Raw genomic sequence first — 24,356 nt, forward strand, 5'->3', positions numbered from 1 at the left:
GAACACCACTCACCCCTCGTGGCCTGGTCTGTGGTCAGCCCAGCTCCCAGGGCAGAGTTCCCCCCAAACCATGGAATTCAACTTTTCTGCTGTTTTCAGACTATTAACAACCAGCTCTTCCTGTCCCCTGCTCAGTTCTAGTCCTCACATGACCCACAGAGCTAAAGGATTAAGAAAGGGTTAAGAGAAATATGGGTGGAGGATTTTCCCCTATTTTCAAAGTATAGGAAACAAAACTCAGAAGTTCCTGGCTGGAAAGATGAAGCCACATCTTTTGTCATACAGCAAGCACCCAGTTTGTGAGGCTTGTTTGTTTGTCTTTTGAGACAGAGTTTCTCTGTGTGGCTTTGGCTGTTGTCCTGGAATCACTTTGTAGACCTCGCTGGCCTCGAACCCACAGCGATCCGCCTGCCTCTGCCTCTGCCTTTGCCTCTGAGTAGCTAAACATCATGAAATCTTATAATTTGCTTTTACTCTCTTACTTTAGCCAATCAATCTGGAGAGAGTATGCAATAAAGGGTCATGAGCATTTGAAGAATAAAAATTCCTGTCATAGAGGGAGAGTCTTCAGACAGACAGACAGACAGACAGAAGGAAATAACAGTAATAGCCCAGCATTGTGATGGCAGGAGAAAAGAGAAGAAAGGAAGCCAACTTATTTAGACTCAAAGCCAAGTGTTGAGGGCTGCATAGATGGCTCAGTGGTTAAGAGCGCTTTCTGCTGCTCCAGAGGACCCATGTTCAGTTCCTAGCACCCATGTCAGGCAGCTCACACTACCTTTAAATACAGTTCCAAAGGACAGGGTATTCTTCTGGCCTCTTGGACATGCACACATATATGGAATAATCTCACAGGCACACACATATACTCATACATAAATAATGAATGAATGAAGAAATAAATGAATGAGCAAATAAATAAATGAAACAAAAACAAGTTTTGGTATTTTCAGAATTTAGAATAACGTCTATTCAAAAGTATATGCAAAATAGAGTACGATCCATGCTTCTGAGAAGTCCTGTGACATGCTCCTGAGGGGCTGGCAAGACAGTAAGCACTTGCCATGTCAGTGTGAGAAACTGGGTTTGGAAATCTAGTACCCACACAAAAACTGGGCATCACGGCACAAGCCTATACTTCCAGTTCTGGACAGGTAGGAACAGGAGGGTTGCTTGGGACTGGCCAGCCAATCAATGTCTCAAGAAATAACTCGGGGAGGAACAATGAAGATACTGACATCATTCTTTGGCTACCACATGTGTGAGCATGCACACTCACACACCCCCTCTCTGGTTCCAGAATTAACCTTTAAAGTGTGAAATTACACGCGTATAAGCGTAGATTAGGTGACTAATGGTGCGGGGGGGGGGGGGGTGTCATGCAGAGCAGGATCTGACCTACACTCACAAGGTGAGGACTTCCAGGCCAGGCCCAGGGTATCAGAGATGACGTAGGACTTGAAAGTCTCCAAGCCAAGTCTGCTTAGACACTTAGGAAAACCAGGCAAACTTTCACGGGGGCGATGAGCGCTGCCTAGCGGCAGAGAACGCTGGCGGCAGACAGACAGGGGAGCTCACCAAAGACTCTGGCTACGAAGCCGAGTGGGAACTGTGAGGCGAAGACGGTGAGAAACCAGGGAGCTGCGTAGAGGCTGGGGCCGATCTCGTGCTCCTCCAGGTGGTTGTAGAGGTCTCGGTGGTAGTCGTGGAGGAGCCGCGACAGCTGGTACATCTGGATCTGCGGGAACACATGTCCACAGGGCTGGCAACGGGGACCGACTACACGTGTGGACCTGCTCATCTCATGGGACGGGAGGGATTCTCAGCTTGTTGGTGCTGTTTGGCTTACGGTATTCACCGGCCTGAGTAGTGCATCCGACCAGAGCTTCCGGGGAACAGGCTCACACGAGGTCAGTGGAGAGGCCAGAATGCTAACGCTGGGTCTGCCTCCACTTCCATCGTCATCCCCTTGTGCTCCTTGGCAAAGGGACCCTAAATGTCTGCCTATGCAAACACCTAAAACATTCCTTTACAAGTACACATTCTTAGGAGTGAGCAAAGGGCACCTTCAGCATGTTCCAGAGAGTAAGCCCACTGTCCACGCTCAACTGTCCACTCCTCTGGACTCCCAAAATCACTCCACAGGCAGAGCAAGTCTAATTTCTTTAGGTTTATAACATAGAAACACACAGATTCCAAACAACTTCAAACAAGAAACGTTTGTCTTAATATGAATAAGATGACTTTTCAAGCTAGCATTTGACTGTAGGGTCAAAGGCTGCTTCTTCAGAGAATGCGACTGCATGGGCAGGAAGCTTACTCCAGTTCTGTGTAGCCTGTGGCTTACACAGGTCCTCAAACAGCTTAGAGCAGCTCATCTCTGGGCCAAAAAACAACCCAGAGAAGGCCAGAAATGGACAAGCCGCTCTGGTTGCATATGGACATCTGAAATACACATAAGCTCTCAAGGACTTAGAAGTTTTCTTCAAAACCCACCACAGCTTCTGAATCTAGCCGTCTACTCCCCCTGAGGCATGAGAAAGCTCATAGAGTATATGCCCAGTGCCGTAAAGCCGAGCACTCCTCTCTGGTGATGCTGCCACACGGTGGAGGGTGCAGGAGGGGCCCAGCTGTGGGAGTCAACTCTTGCAGTGTCTTCACGTTCATGCAGATCAAACTTACAGGAAGAGCCAAGTGGACTTTTAATAACACATACTGGAATTTTCAAACGAAGTCCTAAGCTCTAATGGTACATTCTAAAGCCCTGAAGTTTTACAGACCCCTGCTGGAAAATGGATGAATGAACATATCCCCCAACAGGTAAGCAACGCTTAGCTTAGCAAGTCCCAGGTCCTGGCCCAGAGCCTTTTCCACCTCTGGAAAGCAGCGAGCACAGTACTTGACAGGCTGGGTACACTGTTGTCTGCTTTTCCTCCTTCCTTCTCTTTCCTAACGACCCCTGCCTGGAAGCCAGGGCTAGAACCCAGGACTTCGCCACTGAACTAAAAAACACTCAGCCACATCCCTAGACTTTTTTATTAGTTTCTGAGACAGGGCTTCACTATATAGCTCCGACTAAACTGCATAGGACAGGACAGACAGCCTACAAACTTCGGATTCCTCTGCCTCTGCCTCCTAACAGTGGAGCCCAGCCTGCTTTCCTTTTAACAAACTTGTTCATTTATCAAATACCAACAGGGTTTCTATTCTGTTCCAGGCACTAGGAACTACAGGCTTAACTCAACAAGGCCTTCTCCCATTAAGGAATTCAGGACACGAGGAGATCGGAAGTAAATAACGAGGGTGATTTGTGGCAGGAAATGTGTTGTCCTGAAGGCAGGAGATAGGGTAGCATGAGTGCTGTGTCCAGGGTGAAGTGAGGGGACCCAGTGTTAGCACAGGCAGGAGAACTTGTGTGATTAGTACATGGCGGTGGGGCTGAATCCTGGATGGCAGGGGCTGGAGAGAGGACTCCAGGCAGAAAATAGAGCAGACCACAGGCTTGGAGGCACCAGTTACATTGCTAGGAGGCTAAAGGAAGAGGTAGGAGTTACAGTCCTAGAGCCGGACAGGCCTGGCTTTAAGTCCCCCTCAGCCACTGGCTAGCTGTGTGCCTTGGACCAACTTCATAATCCAGTCGAGCCTCAGTTTTCCTGTCTACAGGCTGGGCCATTAGCAGCAGCATCCTGAGAGTAGGGCGGGAAGCACACAGAGCAGCGCCTAACACAGGAAGTCATCAGTGCGCGAGCCTAGATCCATGCAAGAGGTGAAGTGCACACCTCCAGCATCTTTTTATTTACGTCACAGGGATACTTGGTACCTGTAAGATAATCATGTCTGGCCGATACTGTTTCCGCAGCCCCATGTCAAACATCAAGAACTTGAGCATCTTGAACGCCTCCTCCTCACTCATATGAAGCAGCAGAATGCCTGCCACAAAGCTGAGACCTTGGCAGTATCCTACTTCCTGGTCCAGGAGCGAGTAGGCCTTCAGAATGTTGTACAGTGACAGCTGACCTGCTCCAAGCTGGGCAGAGAAGTATGGATGCGTTGGAAAGGTTCGCCCTGGGAAGAAGAGTACAGGTCAGTGCAGCATACAAGAGGCCCGCTGAGTCAGAAACGCGGTGCGCTTTTGTCTTAAGAAAGAGCTCTTTAAGGGATGGGTCCTAACACCAGCGGATCTTTGGTACCGCCTCTGCGAATGTGTTCAGCTGGGGAGGGGGGCGGGGGGTGTCCTAGGATAATATTTTCAATGAAAACCAGCAAGTTTAGTTTGCTTATTTGTTTTGGAGAGCAGGTCTCAGTTTCGTGGCTCTGCGGGCCTGGCACTCGCTGTGTGGACCAGGCTGGCCTCTAAGTCCTCTCCCTTCCACGTGCTGCAATTAAAAGTGTGCACCAGCATGGCCAGGGACTTTCTGTTTGTCTGTTTGCTTGTCTTCCCCCCCACCCCGCAGGGTTTTTCTGTGTACCCTGTGCTACCATACCTGGCTTGCAACTTTTTTAAGCGGTGGTTTAGGTAAAAGAAATTATAACTACCTTTAGGTCTAGTAAGTGTATGTTTTTCAATCAAAAACAAGAAAGTTTCCAGGCATGGTTGCACTTTCGGGAAAGGCAGAGGCGGATGGATCTTTTTAAGTTCGAGGCCAGCTGGGTCTACAGAGTGAGTTCCAGGACAGCCAAGGCTACACAAAGAAACCCTGTCTTGAAAAACAACCAAATAAACAACCCCAAACAACAAACAAACAGAAACAAAACCAAGAAAGCCGCTGGTCCAACACCGGAACCTCACTTCCTAAGAGCTCAGGACTAGACATCAACGCAGGCCCGCGTCCGTCCAGTGCTGTGACGATCCTTCCCAGCAGCTTTTCCAGACCACAGGACTCCTGCACACCTTTAAGCCACGGGCTGCGGCCTGAGACAGGCCAGGGAACAGTAGGTGTTTCACTTTACACAACACAGCGACCTTCTGGAAAGGGGTGAAAATGGGTCTTAACATCATAACTATTCCCACAAAGTTGGTATCAAAAAAAACAAACAAACAAACAAAAAAAAAAACAAAAATAAAAATAAAAAAAGACATGAGTCAGCAAGAGGGCTCAGTGGGCCGTGAGGGCACTTGCTCTCAAGCTGGCAACTGGAGTTTGCTCTCAAGGACCCATACGGTAGAAGAGGAAAACTAATGCGCACAAGTTGTCCTCCAGTCAACACGTGTGCTATGGCACAGGCGTGCACAGACCCAATAAATAGAACTGCCCAAAACGCAAGTTTAAAAGGTGGCACTTTTTCTTCTTTCTTTTTTGCCTTGTTTCACTCAGGCAGCTTTTATTGCTGATATCTGCCAAAGTGGCAGATGGAGAAAAGAACAGGAAGGTGCCTAGTTAAGGGCAGAGGCACGGGCCCAGCCCTGATGCAGGCAGGAATCATGGCCTGGCTGGTCAGCGGGCAGCAGGTCCATCTGGGCCCCAGTAACTGCTAGCGTAGTCACTGAACAGCCTCGGGAGGGCAGAGGATTCACCCACAGGAATGTTCACCCTCTGTTTCCTTAGAGAGATTTTGGTTCATCTCGTCTCCGCTTGATTTTAAGAAGACAGCCACAGGCTCCTGCTTTTTGCTCCATGCTCCCTTTCTGCCTATGCTACTCCTTCCTCTAACGTATGTTCCCCCAATCCTCTGTGTACACGCCACCTACTGCCAGGAGGAGCGAGCGGCAGTGCCCACAGAGCAAACACTTCGTCCACTAATTTGGAGTATGCACACTCATTTCCGCCTCTGCATTTGTGCTCCAGGCTGGGTGGAGGCCTCTGAGCGAGAAGTCCTGGGGCCTCTCAGCTCTCGTGTGGCTGCACAAAGCACTGGAAGTGTGCACATGTCACTGAACTCCAGTGGGTTCTTTTGAATGACAGCAGACCCGAGTGACTCAGCAGCCACGTTAGGCTTCTGTAGTGAATAGCCCAAGAGCATCGTTTTCCTCAGATTATCAAAACCAGGTAGCATCCCTCTCATTCCATCCCCTCGCCAGCTCCCAGGTAAACAACAAATCCCGCCTGACAGTCCTTCCCAGCATGAATAGTCCTCTTCCTTACTTTTAAAAATTATTTACTTATTTATCGGGTGAGTCAAAGGTACGCATCTCTCACATGTGACAGTCAGAGAACAGCCTGGAGGAGTCAGGTCTCTCCACCTTGTAGGTTCTGGCTCTCAGGTTGCCAGGCAGGCGTTGAGGCAAGTGGAGCCATCTCACATTCTGCCATTCTTCCAGCCCTGTGCTTCTCCATGACAGCCAGAGGATCCCGGGGGCCTATGAAGCCTGTTTAGAGTTCATGGCGTCCACCTTTTATTTTCAACTACAGATCTGTATAAAGCCAGGCTTTTCTTTGTTTACTTCAAAGACTATAACCACAGCACACTAGATAAAGGAATATGATAATCTGGTTGATCCTATTAAATAAGCTATGGAAGATGTTTTTAAAACTACAACATAATGTCACTGTTATCTCTGATTTTGTTTTGGAAAATAGTTATTTTTCATTTTATGTTTATATGGTGAGTTTATTATAGTTACTTTTAAAACTTAAGTATTTTTAACTTTGTCAGTTTTAATTTCCAATGCAGTAAAAACTAATACAACATTTTCCATATAAGTCAAAGCTCGTTGGGCTACTCCATTTTGAAAAAGGGATCCTGACCTCCCAAGTTAGGAAAACACTTGTTCTAGGCAGTTTATTCTCCTTCCAGGAGGAAAGGCAGGGTGCTGAGGAGAGAACGGACTACTTGGATCAAGAGTGCTCCCTGGACAGCCCACTCTCACGAAGCCAGTGCTGGTGTGGCAGTCCTCCAGTCACAGTGGGCCGGAGGGGATCCTATCTCAGGAGGCCTTAGGAAAGGCCCCAGTCAACTAGGGCCCTGTGTGACGTGTCTCCAAGGGCATGGCAGCCCAACAGCCTCACTGCTCACCCATAGCTGGTGACTACGGATAAAACACTGCCAGCTGTTTACCTGACTGTTCCAGACTTAGGGAATAATCAACTGAAGGTCCAGGGCCAAATCTCTCTTGCAACAAACCAGGCAGAACAAGCCCTAGGCAGAGAGAGCACCCTAACTCCACTACTGGGTCTGGGCCAGCGACCAGGCCTTCTGGTTCATGTAGGGACAAACACTGGTGCTGGTAGGGTCCCTGGATAAGTGCTATGAGCCTGGTGGAGGTAACCTGGAACATGGATTACTGCAAACAGAGATTCTTCAAGCCCTTGGGAGGACGTCTGGAGGTCATCCAAAGTGGAGGCCAGGCCAGCACTGGGCCAGAGGTGAGGAAAGAGAAGGGTCAACAAAGTGGGGGATGGGTGCAGCTGGCCTTGGGAGAAGAAGGGAGAGGGTGGGGCTGAATAGGGACAGAGAGGATGTGAATCAGGCTGTTTTCTAGGGGAGAGGCCACTGAGCTGGGGTTCAGATAAACACTCCTTCCTAAGGAGAGGCTAGTGGGGAGAAGGGGGAGGGGCTCATGGACACTCTGCACTTCATTCTCTTTCTGCAGAAAAGATGGCATTCAAGCAGTCAGAGGGCGACAGTGGGCTGACCACGTCCAGGAAGAGTAAGGGCTATGCAGACAGGAACAGGGAGTGAAATCTCTGTTTCCTTTCCTCCTCCCATGCTATGGAGGAGTAGGGAAAGTAGGAGAGAGGCCTGTCTCTCCCTTTCCCACTACTACCCCCAGTTCTGACTTCAGCTCGCTTTACATAGCAGGAACATGATGCCACTGCTTCTGTGACTGACCACAGGAACAAATCCAGCTCCTGCCACTGTACAAGCTGCCATCTTCAAGGTCACTGGGCCCATCAGCATCACTCTTCACCTGCCCAGTGCTAGCACTTCCTTAGCAACATGGAGCCTGCTGGGCTTAGAAGTCTAAGGGAAAGCAGAATGATGGTGGGTAGGCCCAGAGCCTCTGCCTGGATGACCGTGAGCCTTGACTGCTTGGTGCCTCCGTTTCCTCATTTCCTAGGCTAGAGGATCAGTTTCCCAGAGAAGCCATGGAAGGTGTGTGAGAGCGGAGGGCCTCACTGTCAACATGGCAGAAAGAAACACCCAGTACCTACTATGTGTCGAGGGCCTCACAGTCAACATGGAAGAAACACCCAGTACCTACTATGTGTCGAGGGCCTCACGGTCAACATGGCAGAAAGAAACACCCAGTACCTACTATGTGTCGAGGGCCTCACAGTCAACATGGCAGAAACAACCAGTACCTACTATGTGTCGAGGGCCTCACGGTCAACATGGCAGAAAGAAACACCCAGTACCTACTATGTGTCGAGGGCCTCACAGTCAACATGGCAGAAAGAAACACCCAGTACCTACTATGTGTCGAGGGCCTCACGGTCAACATGGCAGAAACACCCAGTACCTACTATGTGTCGAGCGCCGTCCTTGGTGTTGAAAGTATGCTATAACACCAAGCAGAACAAGGGGTGAGGAGGGGACGGACACAGCTCTCATGCCACACTGCTCATTGGCAAATCAGTTACAAAAGCTGGAACATTGACATAACCCCTCTGTGCACTTATCTATGTTCTGTGCTGTGAAAATTAAAAGTTGAGTAACTTCATGCGACATTCAACTCAGGGCAGAGTATTAGCATTAAATAATAACAATCACCACAGTGGCGAGGACCAGGGGAGAAAGTGTGGGGTGGGAAGGGTGGGCCTGTCTGTGGAGGCTCAAGTCAGGGACAGTTCTGGAAGACGACATTTAGAAGCGGCACTGCAGAGAAGCCTGAAGATAACTGTGAAAGCATGAGGTCACTGTGTGGCTTGTAACTCTGACCCTCCCTGACCCAGCTCTCCTTCTCCACTGTGGCTGCATCAAACGGATGCACCCCAGAACGGGGCCACTGCAGTGCCCTGAGCAAAGACGGGGGCGGGCAGCCAGCATCCAGACTGGCATTCTGAGCAGGACCACATGCTCCACGGGTAGCATATGAACAAGGCCACGAGCCAGACCCACAGCAGAGACAGCCTCGTGAGCAGGAAGAGAAGGCTCCATCCCTGCTTAGCCACTGCAGTCGGAGGGCCTCTTGTCCAACACAATTATATTCTAAGTCGGCGAGGTCTTTCCCACGGCAACTGCACACCCAACGCACTGCTTCCTTTTTCCGTTTTCAAAGCTATTCCAGAAACAAGGCATTGCCACTTTCCAAGATGAAGCTGCAAACACACAGCTCTCTACAGATCTTGACAGGTTCTGTTTGCACACCACAGTCCGGAGAATGCGTCTAAAACTAAACCACCGGGAACTGATCCAAGCCAATGGGTTTCCCAGGATGCTCCTTCAGCGTTCTGTACAGCACCCTTGGAAATGTGAATTACTGAACTGAACCAGGGTTATGTTTCAATGCGCAGCCGTAATGACCATTACACCTCCCCACGCCCCACGGCATGCCGAGCAGAACAAGCAGCCACCATACACCATCCGCGAGCACTCCAGGTCCTGGCGTTCGGTTCCGGGCAGATCACTCACTGAGCAGGACGCCGCTCCAGACTTGGGCAGCAGCTGGGCAGACTCACCGAGGTCGATGAGGATGGCATGCTGCTGCGAGGTTAGCTTCTTCAACAGCTCTTTGTAGGGCACATCCTTGGGCTGCTGTTTACTGGGAAACGGATGTTTAAGGTGGAACTGCTCAGCTAGAAACTTCCAGACCTCACCCCGGTGGTGACGAGGCACACCTGTAACAGGGCAGAAAACGTTAAACCAGATGTTACGCACAGAATTTAGATTAGTGATTAAAAAAATGAGTTGTAGCCTGCGTCTTTCTTTCTTTCTTTTTGCTATTTGTTTTGCTATTGTTCAAGACAGAGTTTCTCTTCTCTGTGTACCCTTGGCTGTCCTGGACTCTAGTTGTAGACCAAGGCAGCCTTGAACTCACAGAGCTCCTCCCGCCTCTGCCTCCCTGTTGATGCTTCTGGGATTATAGGCAGGCGCCACTGCACCTGGCTAGATATGTTCTTTCCCATTGCTGCACATTCTTCGTGTGTGCGAACACACGCAGGGACACGTGCGTACGGTGCACATGGACGGGGGCACAAGCTCAGGTGCTGTTCCTCGGGAACACCACAGACTTTCGCTAGGCAGAGACACGGTCACTCACCAGCTGCATTCCCCGAGTAGGCTAGACTGGCACCGAGCCCCAGGGACCTGTGGCTGGGCCTCCCTACACTGGGCTTTCAAGCATGCCCAGTCCCTCGCGGCTTTTTACACGGGTTCTGGAAACTGACCTGAGGCCCTCACACCTGCAGACCAGGCACCTGACTCACTGTGCCAGCCCCTAGCCGACGATTATGCAGCCTTGTTCCATGATGAATCACTGCACAGGAAGTAACGGAAGTGCTGCATCCCCCCCACCCGACCTCCAGCCATCCCTCTGACAGCTAACTGTTCCCCTGCCCCGGGGCCCTGTCCCTCTTGCCTTGTACCTTTCAAAAGATACATCATGATCTGGCGAGGTCAGACTCTGCAAAGGACAAACCTATGAGCATGCAGCAATCCTGATCTGGCCTACCTGAAGCCAACGAACAACGCTCTAAGGAAATGAATGCAAACACCAAATGTCTCAGAAAGGAAGAGAAACAAAGTGAGGCCAGGCTCCAGTGAAGGAGAGCTGGTTCTGTGCATCTCAGCAACCAGGACCTCACAGCCTTCCTCATGCAAGCCAAACACGAATACATTCTCATTCCCATTTTTCTCCCCAGCTTTTAAAAACGTTTCCTACAATACATTTTGATCATATTCTTCCCCTCCAACTCCTCACGACAGCTCCCCACTTCCCCAACTTCATGTTCTTTCTCTCTCAAAGTACAACACCCCTCTGAAATACAAGAGAAAACAACAAAACCCAAACTCAATACAAGCAAACAAAAAGCGTGCAGGCGCACACATGCACACACATACCCCAACATCATGAAGTCTATTTTGTGTTAGTCAATTGCTTCAAAGCACAGGCCTACTCTGGATTTGATTGGTATACCATTGGAGAAAACTGATTTCTCCCTGTGCCACAGCCTATCAATTGCAAAGGGCATCTTGGTTAGAGATGGGACTTCCGTGTCCACTTTCCCGTTCTAAAACTGGAATTTTGTTGTGACTTGAACTCATGCAGGTCCTGAAATTTTTTTTAAAGAAAAACTCTCTCTCTCTCTCTCTCTCTCTCTCTCTCTCTCTCTCTCTGTGTGTGTGTGTGTGTGTATGTGTGACACAAGTGTGTCACCATTCTTGTGTGGCAGTCAGAAAACAATTCTCAGGAGTTGCTTCTCTCCTTCTTGTGTAATTCAGAGACTGAACTCAGTTCATCACTGAACCATCTCACTGGCCAACTTGTGTTGTTTTAGCCACCAAACCTCTAGTTTTATGGCAGCAGCAGGAAGCTAACATCCTTGCCATTCCTATTCAGATCTCCCCCCCACACACACACAGAGCAAATCTGTAATACGACAGACCCTGACTAAAAGCAAACAGTGAATTAGATACTACAGTCAGCACATTGAGTGCTTTACAGAGGGGCTTTTTCACCAAATACTTTCTGTCAAACTGGAAATTCTTCCCAATTAGGAGATGTCCAATTTCCACTTATTACTAAATCACTGCCATTATCTTGTCAGAATTTATGTTGTGGAGGAAAAGGAGAATACTGGCCACGTTACCAGAGAGTAGCAGATACTCCCCTATTGCAGGATTGGCTAAGTCTGAGATTTAAAGCAAGAAGTCACGCAGCCAGACCCAGTGCTGTTGCTCAGAATGTCCTGGAACACCTCGGCCATGCTCAGGCTCACTGAAACCTCTGACAATGAAAAGGGTAGAAAGACAAAAAGCAAAAATCCATCCATAACCAGAGGATACACAGTTCCAACATTCAAAACAGAAAGCTTCAGAAAGTGGGAAGGAAGGGGAGACCAAATGCTTATTTTACCAGGACAAGAATTGGTACATTGGGCTGTGCCAATTAATCTAGGAGGCATATTCACCGGTCTACAACCTAGACATCTACAAATGTACTGTGTAGAGAAAATGCCAACTGTGTAAGATGCCAAGCGTGAGTGAGACCATGACTATTGTAAGTCTCTCACATATGGACAGGCCCACGCTGTTGTTTCCCAGGAATATGCATGGGATGTCCCACGGATGGGTCACTTTGTTTTTGTTTCAGCTACTGAAAAATAGCACAATAAGCACTCTTACTGTAGCAATCTGTGGCCGATTAGTTTCTAGAATAAGTTTCTGGGAACTGCCCTGCTGAGTTGAAGGGAAGCAGAGTCTGCATCTGACCCGTCCTGCTCATGGTTTATGTGGCCACTCTCAACAACATCTTGAGAAAGACAGGTACTTGCTTCTAGGATTCAGTACCTCACTGTCTTTAAAGAAGTCTTTTGATGAACATCAAACTTTGAATTACTTAATATTCCATGGAATTCTCTCTTTTCCCAAGTTGACTCCTTAATCCTGCTACTCCCATCCCATGTCAACTTGGAAAAATTTCTAAATCCCTATTAGGAGGAAAGGCCTCACACCCATACAAAGACTGTCCTCTCTTTCACAGTCTCTGAGGTGCTTGAAAGGTTAAAGTCATGGTTTTGGTTTAACATTATTTAAAAATCTGGGACTCAGATGAGTAGTGGCCACTTGTCTGAAGTTGCTAAACTGTCATATGTTGAAACAGAATGATCAAGCCTCTGCCTGTTTGCAATCAAGTCAGAGAGGTCAAAACGAATTCTAGGTCAGCCCAACTTACTCTACTCTATGAAGTGTCCCTCAGCCCTGCCCAACTGCAGCCCACAGGTCCAGATACCTGGAGCCTGTCAGCTCCCTCAACACATGAAATGAATGCCCAGGTCTCGGGCTTCTGAAAATCTCAGACATTTGGAGCAGCTGTCGGAGAGCACCAACTGCTTCTGAGGTGCCACCTCAGAGCGTCATCTAGTTCGCCGTGACAGGGTTCTCTGCAACTGCTCACTGTGAAGGTCATACTGCAGCAGCCACAGTGGGCGCAAAACCCACCAGCAGTGCAGGGCAGTGCAAAACTACCTGGGCCAGGTTTCTCCTGTGGCCAGCCGGGAGGCAGAATGCAGAAGGTGAAGATGGCAGCCGGGAGGCAGAATGCAGAAGGTGAAGATGGCAGCCGGGAGGCAGAATGCAGAAGGTGAAGACGCCAGCCGGGAGGCAGAATGCAGAAGGTGAAGACGCCGGCCCAGGCCGCACCGGAAGCCACTGCCTGTGCAGAGCACGCCTCCAGCCCTTTCCCACGTACACCTGCAGCTTGAGTGAAGCATGGCTCAACCAGAGGCCGGCCAGCGAGGAGAACGCCTGCAAACTGAAGGCCCGAGGCCACTATCACCCAAGTCTCCTTAAGTACCCATGAGTATTAAACCCCATGCTGTCAAAGCTCAGTAAAAGGCTTTGTTTACTTACTTAATTATTTGCATGAGGTTGTTTAAATGTGGGACATGGAGTGGGGGTGCATGCGGGTCCATGTAACGGCCCAAAGCTGACATCAGGTGTCTTCCTCAACAGCTCTCCACTTTATGTTTTGAGTCAGCGTCTCTCACTGAACCTGGAGGTTCCATTAGTCTAGCTGGCCAGTCTTCCCAGGGAAAGCAGTGTCTGCCTCCTGAGCGCTGACTTAGGAGTGGCTACCACACCTTTGCACGGCTCTGGGAATGTGAACTCCAGCCCTCACGCACAGAAAGTGCTTTATCCACTAAGGTATCTCCCCAACACAGCGAAAGGGTTTTAATAGTGCCTAAAAAGGGCTAAGGAGACTAGTCACTCTTTCAGAGGACCTGGATTCAATTCCTAGCACCCACATGGTGGCTCATAATGTCTATAACTCCAGTTCTAGGAGACCTGATACCTTCTGGCCTTTTTGGGCACTAGAAATGCACATGGTATATAGACATACATGTGGGCAAAATACCCATACACACAAAGAAAAGTAAAAATAAATAATTCTTTATTTTTCAAAGACCATGGTAGAAAAACTGTTTAGCTCTATTAACCCTCTTAGCAATGAGCAACCCATGCAGGTCCCTTCTTCTGGAAAATGGACACAGCCACAGGGAAACCTCGCGATGTGTGTGCATCTGCACACCTCATTCAGAACTGAGCAGTGCTCAGGAGCACAGAAAGCAGAATACTGTCAGAAGGCTGCCACTCTCGCCAGTGTTGACTAAGATCTACCCAGGAGAAATCATTAGTTCTTTACTTCAACATGAAAATTCATCCAAATTAAGCTCTAAAATGTAGTTTGTCATTCTTTAAGAACTCCCAATTCATTGGTATGATGGGTTTAATGTTTTTATTATTACTAATGTGTGTGTGTGTGTGTGTGTGTGTGCGCACACGGGCACCGTGACATGCATGTAGAAATTAGAGGATAACTCTGTGGACAGGACTCTTTTTCCACCTTTATGTGGGTTCCATGGCTCAAACTCTGTTTGACAAGCTTGTAGCCTCTCTTAGAAACGTTACGAGCCTATTTTTATAATACATAGCAGAAATGAATTAGAGAAAAACAAAGTGAGATAGGGGTGGGGCACAGGGGGAGAGGAACACCTGAGGACAAGGTAAACGATGCAGATTCATAAAGATGGCGAAATCTATTACTTAGTATGTTACCCTAAGTAAGTAGCAACAATTAAAAAAAAAAAAAAACCTAAAATGACAAAACCAAAAACAAAACAAAAAACCTAGAATGCCAAAATCCGGCCTGTTTTTTTTTTTTTTTTTTTTTTTTTTTTGAGGATTACTGTAACAGGTGCTGGAGACATGTTCAGACTTCATCTCCAGTCAGTACACCCTTCAGACAAAGCAAATTCAGACCGGCAGACAACACTGAGAGGCGCCCACACGCCCACCTTCCAGTGCTAGGACAGCAGACAGCTGTGTCATGCTCTGGGGTCTCATTTCACTTATTCCTCACAGCCATCACCACCCGCACCTTACACGCACAAACTAAGGCCCAGGGCTCCGCAGTTAAGAGCACTTACTGCTCTTGAAGAGGACCTGAGTTTGACTTCCGTATCAGGGAACTGACGACCACCCACACCTCTGCCTCCAGGGATCCAATGCCTCTGACATCTGCGGGCACTTGCACTCATGCATACACACAATTAAAAACAAAATACATCTTTTTAGAAAAAACCAAAACCAAAAACAACTCCACTTAGTGAGGTGGAATCTGTGCTTACGGTTACACTACCAAATGCTTCCCTGGAAGAGGTCCAAATCCAGCTCACCTGCCTGGAGGGTAAGCTGGGACTCTCTGCTCCCTAGGATGCCCAACCAGCAAGAAACCACACATGGTTCATTTTCAGTTTCCCCTTTGAGTCATCATGTCACTCATTCAGTTCATGGGCAACTAAGCCTTGGGATTTCCTGTCAACATACTGGTCCCTAGTTTCTGGGTATTTTAATTAATATAATTAAAATCATGAAAGGTGATGGAACCTCCATCAATCAATCAGACATTTGGAAATACAGTGAGTAAAGATGAAAAGGCAAGACTGCCCCCAAAATTAGACTTGTAAGTATCTTTCCTCCACCCTTCTAGTCATTACAGAGGGTGAGGCTTGCTGGACAACAACCGATAAAAGCTCACCTTGCCCAACAGCTGAGTGCAATTTTTCCATGTCAAACTTAATTTTGGATCTTCCTGGAGTGCTAAGCATCTTTTCCCACACTGTAGTTACTTCTTTAAGACAGGGAGTGATTTCTTCATAATCAAGCTTCAGGCGTTTGTTCAGCAAATCATTCTCAGAAGCTGGAAGAGATGAGTGAGGGCAGATGAGTGGGAGTTCTGGGGCCGCTGGCTACAGTGACCCCACATGGTCCCTGCCCACCGCTACTGCGATGTTGAGAACATGCAGCCAGCAGCACAGGTCCAATTGAAGCCACCTGCTTTCCTCCGCTTAGGAATGCTAAAACGCCTCTTTGGCCACCCCACGCCAACTGTGCCTCATCCAGAGCCAACAGAGAGTCAGGCTTGGTCAGTACTTGGGTGAACAAATATGAAAATCCCTGGAAATTGCCTTGGTTTCCCTTCAGCACACTCCCTTTCCCAATGTGGCCTGCTGGCCTTCCTGCTAAGTGTAGCCCACATAATGCTGTCCACTTCCACAGCCCTCAGATCCTGACAGAAGTGCCTCACTGTTGTTCCCAGGGCTTGGCACAGCAGAGTCTCAGTAACTTTTGTTCACCTAGGCTGAAGAGACACTCTACATTCCTCTTTATTTAGAGCCAAGCCTCACACAGGTGCTGTCAGTCTCTGTAGGATAGCTCCCCCCGTCATAGGACATCTCCTCATGATTCTGAAATAGTTATGGTGTCTCTCCACAGAACACTAGAGTAGCATTAAGAATTATTATTAAATTACCAGATAGGAAGAAATAAATGAAGGCAGACTTTTGGGCTGCATATTTTTAAAACATATCTCTTAGATTCTCCACCCACTTCCCACCCCGACACAAGAAAGTATGTCACTAGAGCTGAGCTCACCACATCAGGATTATCACTAGCCTCCCTAGGCTAACAGGAGCCAGCCCTGGGCTCTGAACACCAGAGGGGCTTCATTGGCAAAGAACTCTGTCATAAGCAGACTGCCCACCAAACAACCAGAATCTGCTTTCAATTCCAGGAACCTTATACAGCCAGAAAAAGAAGACTTGGTCAAAGCTTAATCTGAGGATTTTGTTGTCACCCCCACCCCTCCCTGACCCAACTCCTGCCTCAGACCCCTGAGGACAATGCTGACTACATACATGGAGAGGACCCCCTGCTCTGATGTAGCTGAGAGGAAGCTCAGTCTCTATGTAGGTTACCTAGTAAGGGACCAGCGGCTGTCTCTGACATGAATTCTGTTGCCTGCTCTTTGATCACTTCCTCTAGGTGAGGTGGCCTTATCAGGAAGAAGATGCAGGCAGGCCTGAAGAGACTCCATAGTCTCTGGGGTCAGTGGAAAAGGGAGGAGGGCTCCCCCTGTTTGAGGACTGGGAGACAGGAAAAGGGGGGAAGAGGGTAGGACCGGAAGGAGACAAGGTAGGGCTACAATAAGGATGTAAAGTGAATAAATTAATAATAAAAGGGCCTTGTCTCTTAAGTTACTTTCAGCTCTATTCAAGCTTCGAGGTCCTTATTAAAAAAGAGAACTCTGTGACCAAGGCTAATGCGCAGTGAAACACTAATTCCAAACTGCGTTAAGCAATGGCACCATGCGCTGACCGCCGCCACAGCCTCCCTTTGGGGGCGTGTGCTCACCAACTTCCCTCCACAGGGAACACGCATGCAGCTGCTTAAGTGACTCTAAAAATGACATCTACTGATTCAAGTCTTGAAACAGGAAATTCACAATCTGGTCTTTATAAGCTTCTGTCATATTTTGATAACAGTATCTATAAAGGTAAAGCTCAGATAAATTTCTATTCTGGAACTCACTAATAGCCACATAAAATGGGGTTATATACGTTAAGGATTTTACATAGGATCAGTTTATTCTCAATACCCAGGCAGAAACTATGGCTGGGAATTAAAAAAAGGAAAAAAATAATAAATAAACTCCACAAACCCACCATAAGACCAATACCACAACAAAAGCAGCCGACCAATTAAACAAACAATATAACCTACATCTGAGGGTTAGAGCTTAAGTGGCAGGTTGCATCTCAGAATTTCTAGACATGGTGCTTATAATGCCATAGAGGAATCTGTGCCATACTGAGAGGTCAGTAAGACTCGATTTACATGTCTAGAAAGCAAACGGTGTTTGAAAAAGTAAAAAGTCATGACAGGCACCGTGTATGCAAGGCCTCCTTGACTGTTGTGTTTAAGGCTGTCAAGGATCAGGTAAGAAACATCAGTTTTTTCAGCTTCACACTCCAAACCAACCTTGTAGCTTCTGATTCTCCTTCTCCATCCTGAGCAGCAGGATCTGTTGCAGAATCGCCTTTTTCCACAGCTCTCGAAGCTCGCGCGAGCTCCTCTTCTTTTCTTCAGGTACAGGGCCAAATGGTCCATCCTCACACACAGGTTCTAGTGGGGATCGTGGAGGGAGCTCTCCCAGCTCTGAATAATCTGGAAACGAAAAAGGACACCCAGAATGGTATATGGTATGTTTCCTTTTAGGGGTGTGTGTGTGTGTGTGTGTGTGTGACAGTTACGCAGGACTGGTTCTTTCCTTCCTTCAGCCTGAGTCCCTGTGACTGGACTCAGGTCACTGGGCTCACAAGTAGCACCTTCAGCCACTCAGTCATCCCACCTGCCTCAGAATGTTCTGTTTTTCAACAACAAAGAGTATGAACTCAAATGTTTCACCAACTCAAGAAAGGTCTGCTCAATTAGCTAAGATATGACATTACGAGATGTAAAATTCATGTTCTGTGGCCAGCAAGATGGCTCAGCAGGTAAAGGTGCCTGTCAGTAAGGCTGGTAACCTGAGTTTGATCCCATGACCCACATGAGGTAAGGAAAGAACTGACTACCGAAAGTCGTTCTTTGACCTTCACGTGAGTGCTGTGGTATTGCAGGCTTACCACTGCCCCCACATACACGTAAGTAAATAACTGTGACTTAAAATTATGTTTCAGTATTCACCACAGTAAATTATGTATGAGTCAAAAACATAAAGTAAATGACACACTAAATAGAGAGCAAAAGCTTAAGTAGTTGGGGAAATGTTTAAAGACACTTTTTAGGGTTAGGATGACCTTCTGAGGTTATTTAATAACAAGCAATCATCTAGTCATTCGTTTCTACATCATTTATTTAACGCAACTACCCTAAGACACCAGGATTGAGTTTTATCAATCTGTTTTTATATAAAAAAAATGTAGTAGCAACAAACAAACAAGGTATAGGCATTGGAGAGACTTTCACGGTGTCACATAGCTGGGCAACAGGAAACCAACATGGGAACACAGCGGCCTGGCTTACACAGCACACTTGCTGTCACAGCATTAGCTACTGAGAAGGTTAAATGTACTTAAGACACCAAATGAGCTGGGATTGTTAACGGTTCTCCCCTCAAGTGCAGAGAACTAGTGGTACTGGGCATTTGGACAGGCAGGCACTTATCCTGACATACAACTGCCTGAAACAGAAAGTAAGGTCCAGAAAAACCGACCAAATAAGCAAGCAGGTGCACAGGGATTGCACTGTTACCTGGCTCAGAAGCCACCTGCTCCTACAGACGGAACCCACACCAGTTTCTAAATGTCTGTCTTATTTAACTCCTCCTATTTCGTGAATCTGTGTCCCTCTCTCTGCAGAAACCACATAATGGTCCACATAATATTATACCTCTCAAATCCCTCACAGACACCCACTGACCGCGTCCCACCTGCTCACTGCGACTCTACGGGGCAGCAGTGGCCCTCAGTCAGCTGAAGTATTCTCAGGAGCTGCTCTGCACAATGAACATAAGCAATGTGGCTCCTCACGTCTGCAAGTGAAACAACCTTTACATGCAGCTTGAGCCTCAGCGTCACCCAAACAGAATCTCAGTCTGACCACCAGCTCCAACACAAGCCTGTGTTCTCACTCCACTGGCCCTGGCCACTCACTGTCTTTCCCACAGCTCAGATCCCTGAGTGCACACAGAAGCACAAAGTACTTTATTTCTTCCAAGTAACCCTAGTAATCTGAACTCCTAATAATACTGGGTCGGAACTCAGCCAAGACCGAGGACTAATTCTAATAGTTTAGGATGCCTGGCCTCAAGGCCGGTGAAGGTTCTGATAGCGCTACTGACTACGGAGGCTTACGGAGTGTCAGCTTTGACTTCAGTATTCATTGAAACCTCATCTGCAACCCTGCAAGCACTGTTTGGTGATGAAGATGTGAGGTTTAAGACATAATTGTTCTCTACCTTGGTCTACTGCCCAGTCAGCAGGGCTATTTGTTGGGTGATACAAATAAGCTTGTCTGATTTTCCTAAGAACCTTACAGAATAGACTTCAAACCAAAACCAGTCAGAAGAGGTGGGACAATCAGAATCAGAAGGACACTAAATACTCATGAGAGGTAAAACCCATCAACAGGACATTGAATTTCTAACATCTATGCACCAAACACAAGGACACCCAAGTTGATACCAGAAACAACTTAAACATTATGAACCCCACACACTGACAGCGGGAGCCTTCAATACCTTACTCTTACCAATAGACAGGTCATCTAGAGAAACACTGGAACTAAGCCATGTTATAATCCATGGACCTAGCAGATATTTACAGAACATTTCACCCAAAACCAAAAGAATATACCTTCTTTTCAGTGCCTCATGGATTTTCTCCAAAACAGAGCAATACTCTGATACAAAGCAAGTCTCAACAGATACAAGAAAATTGAGACAATGCCCTGCATCCCATCTGACCACCATGGATTAAAGCTGGAAAGCAACACCAACAGAGAGTTTACAAACTCATGGAAACTAAACAACTCTCCACTAAATAAGAAATGGGTCAAGTCAGAAATTAAGAAAAAAATTAAAGACTTTCTACAATTGAATGAAAATGAATAAGTAATAAACCCAAACTTGTGAGATACAATGAAGGCAGTCATAAGAGGCAAATTCATAGCATTACGTGCCTACAAACAAAACAACAAAAACAGGAAAGCTCTCATAATAGTAACTTAACAGCACACCTGAAAACTCTAAAACAAAAAGAAGAAATCAAACCCAAAAGGAGTAGATGTCAAGAAATAAACTCAGAGCTGAAATCAATAAAATAGGAACTAGGAACAACAATAACAACAATCAATACAAGAATCAATGAAACAAAGGATTGGTTCTTTGAGGAAATCAGTAACACTGACAAACCCTTATCCAAATTAACTAAAAAGTAGATAAAAATTAACAAAATGAGAGATGAAAAAGGACATAACAAGACACTGAAGAAATCCAGAAAATCATAAAGACATAACTTTAAAAATCTATACTCCATCAAATTGGAAAATCAACTAGAAATGCATAGTTTTCTTTTTTATTTTAATTTTATTTTTATTAATTACAGTTTATTTACTTTGTATCCCAGCTGTAGCCGCCCCCCAATCCCACTCTCCCTCCCTCTTCTTCTCCTATGCCCCTTCCCCAGTCCACTGATAGTGGAGATCCTCCTTCCCTTCCATCTGACCCTAGCTTATCAGGTCTCATTAGGACTGGCTTCACTGTCTTCCTCTGTGGACTGGTAAGGCTGCCCCGCGCCCAGCCCCTTCAGGTGGAGGTGATCAAAGAGCCAGCCCCTGAGTTTAGGTCAGAGACAGTCCCTATTACTGGGGAACTCTTGGACACTGAGCTGCCATGGGCTACATCTGTGCCCATAGGTTATCTCCATGCATGGTCCTTGTTTGGAGTATCAGTCTCACCAAAGACCCCCTGTGCCCAGATTTTTGTTTCTGTTGCTGTCCTTGTGGAGCTCCTGTCCCCTCCAGTTCTTTCTGTCTCCCCCTTCTTTCCCTGTACTCTGCCCAGAGTTTGGCTATGAGTCTCAGCATACGTTTTGATACCCTTCTAGGTAGAGCCTTTCAGAGGCCCTTTGTGGTAGGCTCCTGTCCTGTTTCCTGTTTACTCCCTCTTCTGATGTGTTTCCCATTTGCCTTTCTGAATGAAGATTGAGCATCTTACCCAGGGTTCTCCTCCTTGATTAGCTTCCTTAGGTATACAGATTTTAGTAGGTTTATCCTATATTATATGTCTAATATCCTCTTATAAGTGAGTATATACCATGTGTGTCTTTCTGCTTCTGGGATACCTCACTCAGGACGATCTTTTCTAGATCCCACCATTTGCCTGCAAATTTCATGATTTCCTTGTTTTTAATTGCTGAGTAGTATTCTATTGTGTAAATGTACCACAGTTTCTGTATCCATTCCTCCACTGAGGGACATCTGGGTTGTTTCCAACTTCTAGCTATCACGAATAAAGCTGCTACAAACATGGTTGAGCAAATGTCCTTGTAGTATATTTGAGCATATTTTGGATATGTGCCTAGAAGTAGTATAGCTGGATCTTGAGGTAGCGCTATTCCTAACTGTCTGAGAAAGCACCAAATTGATTTCCAAAGTGGTTGTACAAGTTTACATTCCCACCAGAAATGGAGTAGGGTTCCTCTTTCTCCACATCCTCTCCAGCATGTATTGTCACTTGAGTTTTTGATCTTAGCCATTTTGATGGGTGTAAAGTGAAATCTCATTAGGTCTTACTTCAAAAGCCTATATGCCACAAATTTTGAAAATTACATGAAATGGACAATTTTCTTGATCGATTCCACTTGCCAGAACTGAATCAAGACCAGGTAAATCAATTAAATAGTTCTATATCCCCTAAGGAAATAGAAGCAGTCATCAAAAGTCTCCCATCCAAAGAAAGCCCAGGGCCAGATGGTTTTAGCACAGAACTTTACCAGACCTACAAAGAAGAGCTAACACCAATACTCTTCACACTATCCCACAAGATAAAAACAGAAGGAACAGTACCAAACTCATTCTATGAAGCCACAGTCACCTTGATACCCAAACCTCACAAAGACCCAACAAAGAAAGAGAATTTCAGGCCAATCTCTCTTCTGAACATTGACGCAAAAATACTCAATAAAATACTAGCAAACCGAACACAAGAACACATCAAAGATATCATCCACCATGACCAAGTAGGCTTTATCCCAGGTATGCAGGGGTGGTTCAATATACGGAAATCAGTCATTGTAATCCACCACATAAACAAACTGAAAGAAAAAGACCACGTGATAATCTCCTTAGATGCCGAAAAAGCATTCGACAAAATCCAACATTCCTTTATGTTTAAAGTCTTGGAGGGATCAGGGATACAAGGCACTTACCTAAACATAGTAAAGGCAATATACAGCAAGCCTATAGCCAACATCAAACTCAATGGAGAGAAACTTAAGTCAATCCCACTGAAACCAGGGACAAGGCAAGGCTGCCCACTCTCTCCATACCTCTTCAACATGGTACTTGAAGTCCTTGTTAGAGCAATAAGACAATTAAAGGAGATCAAGGGGATTAAGTTCGGAAAGGAAAAAGTCAAAGTATATCACTATTTGCAGGTGAAATGATAGTATACACGAGTGAACCCAAAAATTATACTAGGGTACTCCTACAGCTGATAAATACCTTCAGTCAAGTGGCTGGATACAAAATCAACTATAAAAGACAAAAGGGCTGAGAAAGAAATTAGGGAAACACTCCCTTCACAATAGCCACAAAGGATATAAAGTACTTTGGAGTAACCCTAACCAAGCAAGTCAAAGACTTGTATGAAAAAACTTCCAGTCTCTGAAGAAAGAAATAGAAGAAGATATCAGAAGATGGAAAGATCTTCCATGCTTACAGCCTTGAACTCACTGGCACAGGAAAAGACTTCCGAACAGAACACCAACAGCACAGGCTTTAATATCAACAACTAATAAACGGGACCTCATGAAACTGAAAGCCTCTTCATAGCCAAGGAAATAACCATTTGAACAACGTGGCATCCTACAGAATGAGAAAAGAGTTTTTACTAACTATATGTTCAATAAAGGGCTAATATGCAAAATACATAAAGAATTCAAGACACTAACACCCAGACTATAGGTATCCCAGAGACCCAGGGTAAAAACAAACCCTGTTCTTAAGAAAAAGCAGTAAAATGACTTCTGCTACAGTGACACTCTGCTGAAATCATAGACCAGTGCCTGGCTCGGCTATCATCAGAGAAGCTTCCTCCTGCAGCAGAGACCGCAGGCCGACACACAGAAAGTGAGAGACTTTTGAACACTTGGCCTTAAAAGGGATGTCTTCCTCAAACCCCTCCCCTCAGAGCTCAGGGGACCCTGCAGAAGAGGAGACAGAAAGAGTGTAAGAGCCAGAGGAAATGGAGGACACCAAGAAAGCCAGACCCTCTAACTCACCAGACTGATACACATACACACTTCCAGAGCCGGAGGCGGCAGGCACCGTGTCTTCAAGGGTCTGCACCAGCTGAGGGCCTGGAGCTCAGAGAAGGAAACACATGCCCCATCCCTAACCCAGAAGCTAGCTCCAACAGAGAAGTATTGAGAATGAAAATTGAGTTTTCTCCAAGTGAGTCTTACTAGGGAAGCAGACTACTCTGAAGGGCAGGCTGAGTGCCCAGCAGCAGAGGGCCGACGGGAAGCAAACTCACAGGCCTCTGAGGAGGCTCCCTGTCTCACAAGGTCATGCTAGGCTGCTTCTTTCACAGTATTTTATATTCATATTCCCTCTCTCAACCTCTCTCTCCCCTCCTGTTTTTACCCTACAGGTCTTTTGTGTATATATTATGGCTTCCAGGGAAGTGTTTT

At 46.7% G+C, this 24,356-nt stretch overlaps 1 protein-coding gene across 5 annotated transcripts in view; it reads right to left on the reverse strand.

The window, feature by feature from the left end:
• Tbc1d1 (TBC1 domain family member 1) overlaps positions 1-24,356 on the reverse strand; it is a 187,162-nt gene that overhangs the window by 18,978 nt on the left and 143,828 nt on the right. For 4 of the 5 annotated variants that reach the window (XM_021647714.2, XM_021647715.2, XM_021647717.2 and 1 more), the window contains 5 exons: positions 17,923-18,108; positions 15,641-15,802; positions 9,561-9,719; positions 3,821-4,065; positions 1,579-1,738 (listed from right to left, as the gene is read on the reverse strand). In XM_021647714.2, coding sequence (XP_021503389.1) covers positions 1,579-1,738; positions 3,821-4,065; positions 9,561-9,719; positions 15,641-15,802; positions 17,923-18,108 — 912 coding nt within the window. Of the gene's footprint in view, positions 1-1,578; positions 1,739-3,820; positions 4,066-9,560; positions 9,720-15,640; positions 15,803-17,922; positions 18,109-23,945; positions 24,080-24,356 lie in introns of those variants that run through there. The other variant, XM_060365283.1, reaches the window with a different exon arrangement.

Source organism: Meriones unguiculatus, chromosome 12 (assembly GCF_030254825.1).
Source record: "Meriones unguiculatus strain TT.TT164.6M chromosome 12, Bangor_MerUng_6.1, whole genome shotgun sequence".
In the NCBI taxonomy this organism is placed as follows: domain Eukaryota; kingdom Metazoa; phylum Chordata; class Mammalia; order Rodentia; family Muridae; genus Meriones; species Meriones unguiculatus.